The following is a 16,532-nucleotide window of genomic DNA, read 5'->3' on the forward strand; positions in this document are numbered from 1 at the left end:
TGACGTCATCAGAATATATTAATTCTTCAATACCACAACAAAGTGAGCTCACGTGAGTGGGAGATCGGAGGGAAACATTTCATATTAGTTTTTTAATCATTTGTATATCAATATCAATTACTCGAGAATATATTTACATTAATTAATTAATTTACATTAATATGTAAATAAAGCTTTGGGGTAGTGAATCATTCAAATGGATATATTTGTACATTGAAAAAGCGGTATTCAATATACTTAGTTTATACATATAAACGTATATATCCTTTTATGCGCGAAGTAAATCGGAAATATGCGTACGATCAATTTATATACATGCATACAGAATACAGTATTCGGTAATAGGCAATGTTAGTTTGTTAAGGTGAGCATATCAAAATCTGTAACGTGTACGTATTTCTTATAGTTCGAAAAAAATATGAAGGAATATTTTGGGTTTTAAGCCATACACGAGTGGAAAAATGTGCATGTGTAAACACAAAACCTTATTAAAATCGGTTTACTGTCTGTCTGTCTGTCTTTTTTTTTTATCGTTGGAAGGTGGAAAGGTTCAAAACCTACTGCTGGCTCCTGCCATACAGTTATGTGAGACTTCTACTCACTAAAACCACCTCCTTCTTCCACTCTCCCCACGGGACTGCTATAAGCATTGCATCGTGGGGCTGGATCAGTTCTTAACTGCGGCGCATTATTGTTCGCTCCCTTTCTTGCTTTCTTTGCAGTTCTTCATGCCTTAGCTGTTGATGAATCATATTCAGCTCAATTACCACTTGATTCCAAGCCTCCGTTGATTCCAACATAAACTCCGCTATATTTCCAGGTGTTAAGCGCCTGTCTGCGATCGCCTCCAGCCTAGTTCGGTGTGCTGTAAACCTTAGTCACTCAAATACAACATGCTCCGCATTCTCAGCCACGTTACCACATCTTGGGCACCATGGTGACTCGTCGTGTCCAAATCGATAAAGATAAGCCCGTGTCCACTTAAAACCTGTGTTAGCTCGTAGCTTAGTTCCCCGTGATTCCTTTCCATCCATCTTCGAATGTGTGGAATGATAGGGTAGGTCCAACGGCCAGTTTGTGCCTCGTTCCATCTTTTTGCCATTTTGCGATGGACTCCCGCCGTGCTAGTTGCGGTCGAAGTACAATAGATATATATTGTCGTAGAGACGCCAACCTTCATCCGCCAAGATGTCTATGGGGATTGTCCCTGCCAGTACATATGCTGCTTCTCCTGATGTCGTTCGATAAGCACTGAATACCCGGCGTGCACTTTGTCGATACGCCATTCCTAGTTTTCCGAAGTTTGATTTGTTTTCCAGAACGGTTGCCCAAACTGGAGCTGCGCAGAGTAGCACGGAACTAACTACCCTTGAAATAAGACGACGTCGACTTTGTCTTCGTCCACCAATGTTCGGTAGTATCCTCGAGATCGTTACAGCGATGGAAGATGCTTTAGTTGTAGCGCACCCAATGTGTTTTTTACAGTTGAGTCTTTTGTCAATCATTACTCACAAATATTTAAGCGACTCTTGGGAGTAAATTGTTTTTTCACCAACTTTAATTTTCACGGTCGTGTCTTTCCTTCTTTTGCTGATTAGCACTAGTTCCGTTTTATGTTCAGCAAGTAATAGACCGGACTTTTTCAACCAGGAATTGATCTCCCATATCGCTTCATTTGCATAGATTTCGATCTCGTCTAAACGTTTTGCCACTATTGTTACCCCGATATCGTCCGCAAAGCCAATAGTTGTCACGCTGTTAGGAAGGCGTAGCGTCAGCACTCTATTCTACATAATTAACCACAGTAAGGGACCTAAGACAGACCCCTGTGGTACGCCGCACGTCATTGGGAATAATTTCTCTCTATCGTCCGAGTCGCAATATAATCTTCTTCCAAGAAGAAATGCAACAACGATGCGTACAATGTACTTTGGAGCCTGTAGTTTGGTTAGAGCCTCTAGGATTTTCGTCCACTTTGCAGTGTTGGATACATTTTTTACAGCGAGTGTCACCACTGCGCAGCATTTGTCATCTTGTATTGCAGCGCGAGCCAGGCCAGACACCATGCTGATTGCATCGATGGTTGATCTCCCCTTACGAAACCCGAATTGCTTGTTGGATAGGCCTCCTTCCTTTTCCGCAACAGCGACCAGCCTGTTGTATAATACTCTTTCAAATAGTTTACCAATGCTATTGACCAAACATATCGATCGATATGAGGAGGGGTCTCCCAATAGTTTACCTGGCTTCGGAATAAGTATCAACTTTTGCAGCTTCCATTGCTCGGGGAATTCTCCTTCTCTAAGGTATGCCGTAAAAACTTTGCCAAACATACCTGGCGCTGACCTGGCTGCCTTTTTCAGGGCGATATTCGGGATTCCATCTGGCCCTGGGGTCTTATTTCCACCGAATTTCCTTGCTGCATCAAAAATTTGCTTTTCTACCACTACAGGAATTTTGTCGGGGTTTACATGGACTTTAGGCAGATTTGTGTAGTTCACATCCTCTGGGAAGAGAGTGTCCACTATGTTTTGTTGTAATTTCGGACAGGTAATCGGTGGGGAGCGCTTGCCTTTCAGTGATGACATTACAGACCTGTAGGCGCCACCCCATGGATCAGAATCAGCTTCGGTACATATCCGCTTGAAATGTTCGGATTTGCTCTTCGTGATAGCTACTTGCAATTTTTTCCTCACGTTCTTGTATTGCATGTGTAGCTCAACGAATTCAGGTTGATTTCTTCTACGCTGGGAGCATCTCTTAGCTCTCAGGCAGTTTTTCCGACATTCCTCAATTTCTGAATTCCACCAGAAATAGGGATTTCGTCTTCGGAAAGCGCTACGCCGTGGCATAGAGGCATCGCATGCCCGCTGCAATTTTTCCGCGACCTGTAAAGCTTTTTCTTGTGCACTTCCCGATAATAATGTGTCATCTAGAAGTACCTCCTTGAACATTTCTTCATCGAATTTGTTAGTTACCCAGCTCATCGTTATTTTGCTTAGTGGCTTCATATAAATCCTACGCGAGGTTTGGAAGACAATAGCCCGATGATCGCTGTGTGTGTACTCTTCGTTAACATGCCACTGCAAAACTTTGATAAGGGTGTCACTGACGAACCGATTGTAATTCCCCTCCGGTATGTGTTGGCTCCTCCAGAGTTCACAAGTACGACATTTAGACGCGAGAATGTCTCTAGCAGTATTTGCCCCCTTGCATTTGTTTTTGTATTTCCCCATCCTTCTGCCCATGAGTTGAAATCACCGGCAATTATTTTGGGATTATAGCGCCTGGCATCCTGGCATCCCCATAAATGCAAAAGGGGGTTGTAAATTTTTTTTTCATCAAATATAGTCATGTGGGGTGTCCAATTAAAGGTCTCGGCTAGTACTTTTCGATGCCGGTCTTAGTTTCGGCATTTGTTGGAAAGGTGAGGAGTGCGGGGGGTTCAAAGTGATCTTTTTTTGAATGAACCCATTCTCAGAAACTACCCAACCGAAAAATCTCAAAAAAATCAGGGGGCTGCTACTATATGGTGCCTAGGCTCCTAAATACCCTCCATACCGATACCTTTTCAAATAAAGTTAATAATATTACATTACTATTATTTTTAGTAATTGGCAGGGAAACCCCTTTTAAGTTCACCCTAGAATCACGAAATGCAATAATGTAGGCTACATCATAGAGCATGATCTTACCAAATTTTGTAAAAGTCGAACTATTACCAACAAAGTTATAATATGTCAAAGCTGACGCGTCAGTGCAAATTCAAGACTTTGAATGTGAATATCACTAGAAAGTGGGTATATTCATATATATTAATCTCTATATAAAAGAAATACACAAAACCTTTCATACCTGAAGCGTCTTGCTTCAGGTTTCCCTATTTGTTTATTATTTATACTCAATTTGCTCTACTTACTGCACTTTGTTTACATTTTAAAAAGACTTCTTAGATTGGCAGTTACTTGCAACTAAACTTCTGTTAGTATTTTAGTCAAGAGATATATTATAAATCATTGTCCTTGCTTATGATAAAATCAGTTTTATCAGGAAAACTTAATCATAATTTAGATGCATTCAGGTAAATAAGTAAATCTTTTGATCCTTTTAAATATTTTATTGTATCTTTTTCTAAAAGCAATGGTGGAAAAAACATGCTCAAGTTCCAGTCTTTCTTTTTGCGTAATTTGTGTTTCAATTTTACTTGATTTTTCTTTTGCTTGACGCGCTCTTTTAAGAGTTTTTCGCACCTATCTATTAAATTTTAATAATTTTTTGCAATATCTAATTTTGTACCATACAACATATTTAGAACTCAAACAAAAGACAAGGAATAAGAAAAACCTACCTTTCTTGAATATCTAGATAATTCTAGCACTTCCAATTTTACGACGCCTATGCCTACTTCATTAAACACAAAATTTCAATTCAACAATTCTCTTTCAAAAAGCGAGTGGAGTTTCAATGAAAAATAATGCCTGATTATTCGTGCAAATAGCAATAGTATGTAAGTGTTTCTTAAGAAGCCCATTTTGGCTATGGACGGGAAGCGTATCCACTTCGCTTCCAAGGGAACAAATATTGAATCCCTATGGTTCTCGAGAGGCACTTTTGCAGATGGCAGGGAAGCGCTTCCATTTTGCTTCCAAGGAAATTGCTTCCAAATTTTTCTATTGGGATGTCTGTTTCCAGTAATTGAGACTGATATATGTATAAAAAAATAAAAAAACTAAAAAGAGGAAACTAAAATGACTCCATGGATCCCGCCGTTTGTATATGTTCACTTTCTATGATGATGAGTACAATAACTTCACGTGAAATACAAAAGTTTGAACTTCTATAATGATAATTCGTTTCGTCAAGTGACTGACGATTTAGTAAAAAATATCGAGAATACCAATTATCGCAGTGCAAAATAAAGAAAATGAACTCTGAGGACCGGCATTGGTACGAATTAACCGGAAATACTAATTATCTATGTACGAAGTATCGGAATTCTACTGTAGTAATTCCATTTCATTCGAACTTCGGAAAGTTATGCCTTATATTATTTTTTATATCTATGCCAAGTCTTGCACTTCTAGGATGAAATTAAAAGGAGCTTTCGGATAAAGTTTCAAAATATGCTATTATTAACTTTATTTGAAAAGACATCGAAATGGTATGTGCAGATGCACCATTGTCAATTTTTTCAGATTTTTTGGATAGATAGGTTCTGAGAACGAATCCCAAATGACTATATTCAGTAATAAAACATTGCACTTCCCTTTCGAATGTATGGGAACACTACCCCAAAACTCAATACAAAATGGCACCAAACAAAATCCTTTCACTAAATTTCGTAACAATCGGTTCTGCGGTTTCCGGTTAAATCACACAAAACCTCAAAAAGGGCGAGAACTCCATAGCCGGCAATGTCATATAGTGGAATCCACTATTACAGAATGACCTTAGAGGAGTTACTTTAAAAGCATGTGGATCAAAACACTGGTGGAGCAGTGTAGCTATCCCTTTTACATTTACATATTAAATGTCCGCTTTCGGAGAGACAAAAAATTATGACAGTCATCGTATCATTGAGGTGTCATGGTCCAAATGCCCCCAACAATAATTAGGATAGTTGCTTCATCCGATGTCCAATAAATTGTGTGTTAGAGAATCACTCCTGGCGGGATTTAATTTTCTAGAAAATGATGGAACACATAAATAGGTAATTTTTTATAGCAGTAACTAGGCTAAGCCATTCATATAATAATAAACTGAATTCATAGAGGAACCGTCCATTTTAAAATAGTTTTTTTTATTCTGTAGAGTTTTATTCGTAAATACATGCAGGCTGAAATTCCAAGTTTTCATTGGTGAAAGCTTCAATATGGATGTAATCTAGAAAGCATTTATTAGAACAAAGTAGAACATATTCCGATTCTATAATGTATAATGATAAAAGTATCAGCATACACAATCAAATAAAAGTTGGAACTTAATTATTGCCCCCTCAAATCAATTAAATTACTTTCAAACAAACAGACCAATATTTTGCAACAGTTATAGCAGATTGAAAAAATACTGCTCGAGTTAGCTAAATTTACTGGGAAAGTACATCTGTCAACAAATCACATCAGACAAAAAGTTACTTCCAATACATCTTAGAGTTGTTAGAAGGTTCAAGCGCAAAGAAAAATTACTCAACGTTTACGCATATACGAACATACATATTCATAAATATATGAAATATATCTTCGCATAAAATGTTTACTTTCATGTGATGCTTAATTATAGATTTAACAGAAAATATGAGGTAAGATCATCTAATCAATTTGAACAATACAGATCTTATTTTTTTAGTTATCTTTTAAAGGCTGAAAATTAAAACACAAAAATGCACAACAAAGCGCTAAAGATTGTAAAAAAAGCATGTTTTTGATACAAAAATAAAATACATGACAACTATAAAAACAATTATTGGCACAAAACGAATCTTATTATTAGAAATTATTTCTTGTGTTTATACGTCACGATTTCCATGGAAGTTCTACTCTTCTTATTTTCCTACGCTCAAAGGTTAATTGAGTATTTCATTTACAATTTGAGTTTTTTGTTTATTTTTCTATTCGAGAATTATAACAATATTTTCATTATTCGCAATATGTTAACAAATCCGCAAACGGAATACAATTAACGTCATCGGAGAAGTTTATTTACATTCATAACTTCTGCATAATATTCAAATCAATGCTCATTGAAGTTTATGCTAAAAGCTCAATTTAATTAAATCTCTGTTTACTACGTTATTTACAATTGCATACAGATGCCATATCATGAATGGTATTCAAAAAAGTATGCTATATACACATGAGGGATTCCCGAATTATGGAACCTGCATATTACGAAATTCTTGGCTCAAGCAAAAAATATATTACCATTGGAAAAGTTATTTTACGGTTAAGTCAAGAGTCGAATTTCGTATTCCCTCACAATAAAGTGCGTTGATGCTGAAATAATTCAATAATAACTTGTCATATTCAGTAGCAATGCTTCGAATTAGCAAGTGAAGTAAACATGATATCTTGACAGTCACATTGTAACGAGCCCACCACTCGCTGTTCCATATTGAATATTTTGCTATTTTCAGCTACCTACTAATATTCGCATTATTCTTTTTTCGATTATAAATTAGGTTCGTTTCCGTCTATGTTTAGTTAACTTCAGTGGACCTCATTATTCCATTCCATGGTGATGACAGTTATTCGTATCGACTCCTGGTTTTGAAAACCAATATAATTTGAACGGCATGCACGACGAAAAATTCGAATGGATACTTATGCACCTTACTGCTATGGTTTAGAAATGAGTTATTAACTTTTTGCATTTCTACTCATTTTACGAAGGAGTTGTGTACCAACCCGCAGAAGGCGTTCCCTTATGATATAGATGAAAACTGGAATGATGCGAAAAGTATTGCGGCTGCTCTAGAGTACCATAGGCATCTATAGCATTGGCAGCGTGGTGATGCATAGCCGCTGCTGCTGAATATGGTTGAGGCTTTAGCGGTAAGGAAGGAGTAGTAGAAGTATCAGATCCACCGACCGATGCATTGTATTGAGTTCGAAGTGGTTCTGTATATTCATATGCATTAGAATTATGATTTTGACTTTTGCCACTTAAAGGGTTTACAGACTCTCTTGGAGAAACAGAACTTGGGGGTGTCATGGCGTTGTGATAATCTATAGAACTGTGGTAACCACTGTATGATGAAACCAGATTTGTGAACGCATCGGAAGGCTTCTGCCCATGGCCATGAATGAATAACTGGTTGTCGTAAGTTTCATTTCCTGGTGGTGTTGGCAAAGGACCGGTTTGTGGTTCTCCATAAAATATGCCCGATGGAGTAGGTCTTGCTGTAGCTCTAATAACACTTTCACGGTTTGCATAGAGTTGGCGGAGAAGAGCAGTTGCGGGCATTGTAGCTGGTTGCTGATGAAAAGCGTGGTTAGAGTGTGGACTGCCTATCCATTGGATTGTACTGCTTTTTTCTTGCTGTTGTTTTAATAGAGCATCTGTACTGAAATCCGTTGTAGTACTAATAGAATTCGGTGATGGAAGGTGTTTAGACATTGCGTTCTCGAGATCTTTTACCTAGAAAATCAACAATGGATGCAATGAATTTGGTAGAAGATGTATTATCATAGTAGATTAAAATGGACATTAAAATACAAAAATCTATTATATATGTACACATATAAAAAAATGAAAATTTTATTGGAAATTTGACCATTTTGACCAAAGATTCCAAAAACATAACATATCAATATCACACTAAAGTGGGTATCCGGACATGATAAATGCATATGCATTACGGGCTACGTACAAATTGGATAGTTCTACACTCAAATATACTCACGAAAGAAACAAACAAAACCTTTCATACCTGAAGCGCCGAGCTTCCAGTTTCCCGACTTGTTTAACAAATAAAAATTAAACTTACCGACGATTCGGTGTGATCTTGAACCATTGATGGTTGCCTCCTAACAGAATCACGAGGTTCTACTGTCGCAGTAATGTTAGGTGACAACTTTGGTGAGTCAACATTTGTGGTTACAGCGTCTTCGCTTGCCTTAATTTTTCTTTTATGACCTCGTTTTGTCACAGTATTCGTTTTCATTGTTTCCTCGGAAGTTGAAATTACAGGCATTGACTCTTTAGATAATGACAGCGATAGATTCGTGATTTGTGAATTGCTGCTGTCCGTGTGGCTGCAGCTTCTACTTCGATGGTCTGCATCCGGCTTGGGAGAAGATTGTGTTTCAGATGCCGGCCCTGGAGGTCCTGTATGTCCTTCGCTAGGAGGATCACCTCCAGGCGACCCAGCTCCATTGTCATTACTTTGTTCTTCATGCTTAATATTCTCGATAGTTGTTTCCAGCTGGCAACAGTCCAGGATGAGATTCTCATTTTCTCGACAACTGAAATAAATTGTTAAATAAGTTATCAATGCATATTAAGGACAAATAAGTGGATAAACTCTGATATACAATATTATTTACATAACATGTTGGTCACAAGCCTAGATAAGGGAGGAGAGCATGGGGCAATGCATTTAGTACTATTATCAGTAAAATCAAAGTAAAATGCTGATATCAGGGAAGAATATTAATAAAATATTGTTGAAGTGACTCCATTATGCTAAATCCTTCCTGATGTCTTTAGGAGGTGAACAATTACTAGAAACCTTAGTCAACGGCCTGTTGGGTCTTCTCAGCTTATAGCAGAATTGATTCGTTTATAGACTAACCACGAGAAATGTAACTTGCTCGTCGATAACTGTACCATCATTGCGGATAACCTAAGCGGTGATGTGAATTTTGATACACACGGTGGTGAGCACTTGTCGATTTTGCCTACATTGAAGAGCTTGTATTATTATTAAACGGCTGTTTGTTGTCTTCATACATTTTTTAGAGACAGCAAGACTCCACTATATTCACAAGACAGCAAAGCCCTCCTCGGTTATGATACCATCACAAATCAATATCGACCGCAAATCAAGCCAGTGTTGAAGTAGCCTGAGGAGCGCACTGGCTTACCTCATTGAAATGGTGGCAACTTCGAGGTAAAAAAAATGAAATAATCTCACGACGCATCATCACAACCATCGAAAAAACGTGGCATCAAACTAAGAATACGATTCACAAAGCGCTTATGCAACACTTGAGATCACCAAACCTGGTAACCGATTCATTGACGGGGGTACTTCGCCTTGGAATGAAGATGCCCAAATTAAGGCAAAGTAATGATCGATGTTACCCATGCAAGCAAAGATCCTCCAGTGCGACGACACGATGGCTGAGAGTGTAGAATATCAGCCTTTTAACTCCGTGGTCATAGGTCCGATTCTCTGTCGCCATAGACATTTGTGTTGGTCTTCGTGCTTGTCTTCCTACTATAAGTTTATCTCTTGCACAGTATTAGGTGTAATGATAATGAAACTGAAGCATGCACAAAGAGATTTAGGGATGCCCTATACTCCACAAAGGACAAAATAGGAGGCAAACGTACACCATACATAAGAAATCGAACACTTCTGTTGCGCTAATGATAATTACTGGATATTGCTTACCGATTGACGGAGCGCGATGGACAGAAGTCGTGAATACTTTCAACAGATTCTAACGGAAGAATTTGCTCATCTACCACTTCCGTAAATACAGCCACCTAAAACCGTTCCACCTAATAACACCATAGTAGTTGAAAAGGTAATCAAAGGAATGAAACCAAATAGATTTCGTGAAAAACTACACAACTACTAACGCAATACACGTTAGGCGGCATTCTCGAATCTAGAGAAGGCCTTTAACCGTATGCCCTATAAACGCATTTGGTACTTACGGCGAGAGTTAATGCCAGAGGAGGAGTAAAGTTCGAAGTGCGGCAGGTATATCAACATCTTTCGGCGTATTCACCAAGGAAGCATCTTTCCGTCACACCTCATCTTTCTTGTCTTCACTGTCGCGCGGTACATCCCGTGCCCATGGCCCCATATACTGCTCTATACATGATGTTTTCTCAGTGTCACAAACGACGTATTTAAAAGTGTAGGACGGTCTCAGACTGAATCTGAATAAAACAGAGTCTTCGAAGGTCGACCTCAATAAAACAAGTACTATCACTGTCAGCGACCTGCCGAGAAATGAGCGATTTAAGTATCTCTGAGGTATGAAATTGCTTCACGCATCAGTGCAACCTGGAAAGAATTGGCGCTCCACAAGATACTACACTATGAAAATGTTTACCTAAGCTTCCACAATAAACCTGATCTCGAACAACTTGTCGAAATCGAGATGCTATGACAGCGAACTATCTATCTGTATATTATCGAACTATCTATCTGTTAATCTCAAAAATGATCCTTTCTCTGGTTTTGAGTGAAACCTAGGGGAGGTAGAGCACAAAATGTGTGCCCCAAAACTTCAAACAGGTATCGTTCTCAGAACCTACCCTACCGTAAAATCTGAAAAAATCACAAAAATCAACTATATGAAACCTAGGCCTCAAAATACATCCCATTCCGATATCTGCACAAATTGAGTTAATAATAGTATATTTTGGAAATTGAGCGGAAAGTTCCCCTTAAGTTCATCCCAGGAATACAAATTTGAGGTCAGCATAGACGATAATATAGGACATAAGCACTCCAACTATTATTAACAAAGTTATAGGAGGTTAAAATTTCGCATTTCAGCAAATTTTATGGCACCCAAGACATGTATGACGTCATCATCAGATAAAGTGAACTTATATGAACGGCGGGATCTGGGAACGTTTTAGTTTTCCTTTTTTGACTTTTTTTATTTCTTTGCATTTCAGTGTCAATTACTCCAGGTAGGCATGTGTATGTATATGTATGTAAGCTTGCCGGTAGTAACCAATATAATAGAGATATGTGTTCTGGTTACCAGCGGTTTTCAGTTTATGTACATAAAATATATAGTATGTGTGCTTTTGTGCACGGAGTAAATTGGAAATGGGTGACGATACGTTACATCAATTTAGATGCGCACTTATGTATGCATGCATCGTCATGCGGTAAGAGATGTTTGCAACAACCGATCTTTTCAGGAGTTTCCGTGGGGGCTCATTGGAGTTGAGGTTTAGAGGCTGTTGGGACCACTAAAGAATTGTAATACGATTTTTAAACTAGGATTTTATTTGTTTGGGAGTATATTTAGGATCTTTGTTTTGCTCGAAGGTAATGCCAGCAGGGCATACATCAAATTTTTCTGCTACTATTCAAACTTTCACATCAGAATTTATATCAACCACTAGGTGTATCGTTTTGGTTTATATTGAAACTCGTAAAATTGCCAAAGCCTTTTTGTTCAAAATGTAAGTATGTAATGTAATAAATGATAGTTTCCAGTAATGTAACAAGTTATAAATTGTTACTTATTCAACACGTTTACAGTTGCGGGAGCGACTCGAAACAGGTCCGCTCTGGTTGGTGGTCGGAAACAGAAGGAAGTGTACTGCGTCGGCCTCATGTCAAACCGCCAGATGTGCCGGAGGTAACTATATTTATCTGCGGTAGGGTTTACATTGCCGGCGATGCAGTCGGTGGTTCACGTTTCCACTGTCCGGCCACATCACTCCACTCTCAGCTGAAATCGCGCAGATTCAGCCGAGGAACTTTAGCCATGACCCCGCCAATGTTGTTAGCGGGCGAAGCTCACGTTTCGCGGGCGCTTTGTTGAAGCGTTCTCCGGTTCGGTGAAAGCTTTCAGTCTCGGCAGTCGCTCTAAGACTTTAAACGGGCCCTCATATGGTGAGTGCAGCGGCCTCCATGGAACGTTCACTCTCATGAGGACCTGCGAGCATGTCTCGAGGTCCCTAGGAAAGCCGACCTCCGGCGTCATGTACCGGGAAGGTTTAGTCGGCCGTAGTCTCAAAACCGCGTCCCTGAGCAGACGCAGCATGTTGGAGTCGCTTAACCCTGCTCTGATATTCAGCACAGGATCGGTGGGAAGTCGTTACCCGTACACCACCTCCGCGGGGCTGGCTGTGAACTCTTCTCGATGACCTGTGCGAAGACGGCTCAGGACGAAAGCAAGCGCTGCGACCACGACGGATCGTCGCCATTAACGCGTCCCATGCTAGCCTTCCAGCGTCCCATTGGACTGCGGATGGTATGCAGTGCTTTTGTGGCGTTTGAAAACTCAAAGCTTGCAAACTCCGAGAAAAGAGTAGTCTCAAACCGCATTCCCTGATCCGTGATGATTCATAATACCCATGGTAGTACACCAAAGCGCGGAATCCATTCCCGACAAAGGGCCTCGGCATATTATTATTATTCTGTTAAGGGAAAGTCGCACCGCGTCCTTAAAGAACTATTTTGTCCCCTTTACTGCTTATAGTGTACCTTTTGATCAAAGTATCTCAAGCAGGCCTATAACCGTCAGGAACTTTCCTGTTCCCTACTTCCAGATCTTTCAACTTTGCATCTGGTATTAAGTGTTCTCCCAGATACCTCGACCTACTTTGCACAAGTGCCGGACACTGTCCCAGGACGTGTATAGAGATTTCGTCATACTCCTCACAAAACCTGCAGGCAGTGTCCATAGATATCCCTAGCTTCCCTCGGTAATAGTTCAGTCAACAATGACCGGTGAGAATTCCCACTATGATTCGGAGGTTCTTTTTGGTGAGGTTTACGCAATCGTTCGTGCGCATGGGTCCGTATCCCCCAAAAAGCACCCTGAACTGCTTCATCTCTGGTAGGCCCGCCCAGTATAGTTCCCTCAACCGTTCCTCTTTATTTCTTAGGGTCATAGCCATGAAACCGTTTTCGATTCCACAGAAAAGTTCTGGCCCGTGTAAAAACGTCCCTGCTCCCTTCTTGGCTAGTTCGTCCGCTGCCTTCCAACCCAGCATGGCTCGGAACCCAAAGTATCCAGACTTGTTCGACCGAGGGAATACGCTTACTTCTATTTTTTACGTGCCTGTTAATCTTACATTTCTGGCACGCAATGCACTGTCTGGCCCAAGAATTTACGTCCTTGTTCATGGATGGCCAGAAGTATTTTCCGATGATTAGTCGGTTCGTCGTCCTGATGGCTGGGTACGCAAGATCGTTTTCAGCGTGGAATATTTCCTTGTCAAAATTGGCCAGAATAAATGGCCAGGGTCCTTTGTCTGAGTTCTCGCAGAGTAAGTAGGAGGAGCCGAAAATAGGAAACTCCCTCCTGTATTTGGAGTTTGGCCTCAGGCTCTGAAACTCTGTCTTCTTTGTGCTCTTTGGCGATTGCCGTATAATCGACCGCGGCGGGGACTGTGATCTCCAAGGCACGTGTTGGATGTCGGAAGTAAACTGGCTGATGACGCTCAGTTGCCAAAGCTGGTGAGGGGAGGCTTGTGGTTCGTGAATACAGAGAATGCCCTGCCCTCAAGGGAGAAATGGAAGTATTTAATGGAGTGGTACGCGGCGAGTAAGCCACGATTGTAAGTGCTGCAGTTAAGTTGAGCTGGGTTGAGTTATTTCGAAGAAAAGCTCAACGCTTGCCAGGTTTGGTTTACTCGTTGCTGAAGAGCCGCGTCAAGCGCTGTATCTAAGGTACGAACACGACTAGCAAGTGCATCTAGCTGACGAAATACCAGAAGTGTAGCATCAACCAGTTTTTGTTTGTCAATTTCAAACGTTTAGACAGCCTTTGAAAACCATGCAACCTCGCGAGAGTCTTTCGTTTTGGGCCCAGACAAGGAGTTCAAGATAGATTGGTGATAAGCCGCCTTGGAGAGGAAACACCGATAGAATTTTAGCGTGCCCAAGAACCTTTGCGGATCTTTCACCATGGTTGGCAAGGGAAAATTTTTGGTCGCACGACCTATCTGGGTCTGATTTAATTCCGTCAGTAGTGATCATGTCGCCGAGAAATTTCATCTACTTTTGTAGGAATTCGTATTTTTCGCCGTTTTGCACGAGCCCGGCCTCAAATGGGTAATGCTCTCGAGATGGTCTAAATACTCAGATCCAGAGGAAGAGGCGACCAAAACAGCATCCATGTAGACAAAACAGAAGTGGAAGTTTTATAGGACAGAGTGGATGAATCTCTGAAATGACTGCGCAGCGTTGCACAAGCCAAATGTCATCCTGCTGAACTCGAAGAGTCCGAAAATTGTGCAAATAGCCGTTTTCGGTATGCCTTCGGGGGTTGCAGGGATGGGGTGATACACCTTGGTTAGATCCAAGTTCCTGAAAATACCGCAGTTTGTTAATGAATACGCAAAGTCATGGATGAGTGGAACAGGGTATCGGACGCCTCTAATCTCCGCAAAGTCTTCATTTGCCGTTTGGCTTAGGGACAATATGGAGTGGAATGGATGACCAACAGCTATTGGAAGGACTACAAATACCCTGTTTCCTTAGATCATCGAACTCTTTCTTTGTAACAGCTGGCTTCTGGAGTGATAGGGGTTGCACATTTGAGAAGATCGGGGAGCCAGTATTATTGATGTGGTGCTGGACATCGTACTTAACCGGCTTGGAGAAATTACTTTCAGTAGTGATGTTGTGGTATTTTCGAAAGAGTGCGCGATGGTCAGTGTCCTTGAAAATGGAATGGAAACAGTGTCGTTTGCGCAGAGAACTGTGGAAGGCACTATTTGCGTTGCATGTGCTAATTATTAATTTCAATTGCATTAGTATCATCACTTCGACTCATAAAAAATAAATTTAAGCCGGAGGTATGTGCACTCTTAATGGCATTTAATTGTATGAATTTCATAACATAAAATATAGAAAGATGCATACGCTAATTGTAGAAACTTTAAGATTATATGCAATGTTCCGTGTTTGTGCGCAGACAATTGGCCTCCCCGCATATTTTATAGTATGAAAATCATACAATTAAATGCCACTAAGAGTACACATATCTCTGCCTTAAATTCAATTTTTACGAATGGAAGCGACGAGACTAATGCAAGTGACATTAACAATTAGCACTTGCAACGCAAATAGTGCCTTCCACAGTTCTCAAAACGAATTCATTAAAATTAATTACATTCAAAAGTAACAGCCGGAAACTAAAAGCGTCGTCAAATTGCAAATGGCGTAATCTGCCATCAGAAAGAACCTTGCCGATGTGGAGAGGACTTTTCCGACCTGAAATCTTCTTTGTATATTGAAACTGCGTGCGATCCGCAACTTCTCTCGTTCGCATTCCACACGCATCGTAATTGTATTTCCTCCTTAATGCACAAGGCGAGATACGGGAGCAGAAGTTGCAAAGAGCACTCCGAACATGAAAGGTTCTGATGAAAATGTACTTGCCACCGGGCGAGTGTGGAATATATTTGGGCTTACACCACACACGCGAAATCTACGCACGGGATTGCTCACAAATTATATCCAATATCAGTATATTGGAACTGAATCAAAATATACGGTGCTTGATGTCTTCTGGGAAGGAGGACAGCAATTAGGTGACGGCGTGGCAAGAGGCGCAACTAGTATTTTCAATAGAATTTCAGTAGTCTCCGCTGTTGCGGGGAATTTCCCAATATCGGGCTCACCAAATATAACGATAGCTACCATTCAAACTTTCACATCAGAATTTGTATTAACCTCTAGGCGCATCGTTTTGGTTTATATCGAAATTCGTAAAAATGCCAAAGTCTTTTTGTTCAGAATGTAAGTATGTAAGTGTTCAGAATAATGTATGTAAAGTTATAAATAGTTATCTATTCAACATGTTTACAGCTGCGGGAGCGACTCGAAGCAGGTCCGCTCTGGTTCATCATCATCAACGGTGCAACAACCGGTAGCCGGTCTAGGCCTGCCTTAATAAAGAACTCCAGACATCCCCGTTTTGCTTTTGAGGTCCACCAATTCAATATCCCTAAAAGCTTCAGTTGGCGGGACCTCCAATTCGCCGATGTTCTGGTTGTTCAGTAGTTCATCAAAGTACTCAACTCATCGCTCCAATATGCCCATTCTGTCGGAAATCAAATTTGCCTCTTTGTCTCGGCAGGATGAACGTCGA

The 16,532-nt window shown here is 40.3% G+C and overlaps 1 protein-coding gene across 2 annotated transcripts in view; it reads right to left on the bottom strand.

Annotated features, from left to right (window-relative positions):
* Window positions 1-4,104: 4,104 nt before the first annotated feature.
* LOC119648791 (protein trachealess) overlaps window positions 4,105-16,532 on the bottom strand; it is a 178,651-nt gene continuing 166,223 nt past the window's right edge. For both annotated transcript variants that reach the window (XM_038050638.1, XM_038050637.1), the window contains exons 9-10: window positions 8,486-8,963; window positions 4,105-8,136 (exon numbers count right to left, since the gene is read on the bottom strand). In XM_038050638.1, the coding sequence (XP_037906566.1) occupies window positions 7,381-8,136; window positions 8,486-8,963 (1,234 nt within the window). In that variant the 3' untranslated portion in view covers window positions 4,105-7,380. The remainder of the gene's footprint in view (window positions 8,137-8,485; window positions 8,964-16,532) is intronic.

Source organism: Hermetia illucens, chromosome 2 (assembly GCF_905115235.1).
Source record: "Hermetia illucens chromosome 2, iHerIll2.2.curated.20191125, whole genome shotgun sequence".
NCBI classification, from domain to species: domain Eukaryota; kingdom Metazoa; phylum Arthropoda; class Insecta; order Diptera; family Stratiomyidae; genus Hermetia; species Hermetia illucens.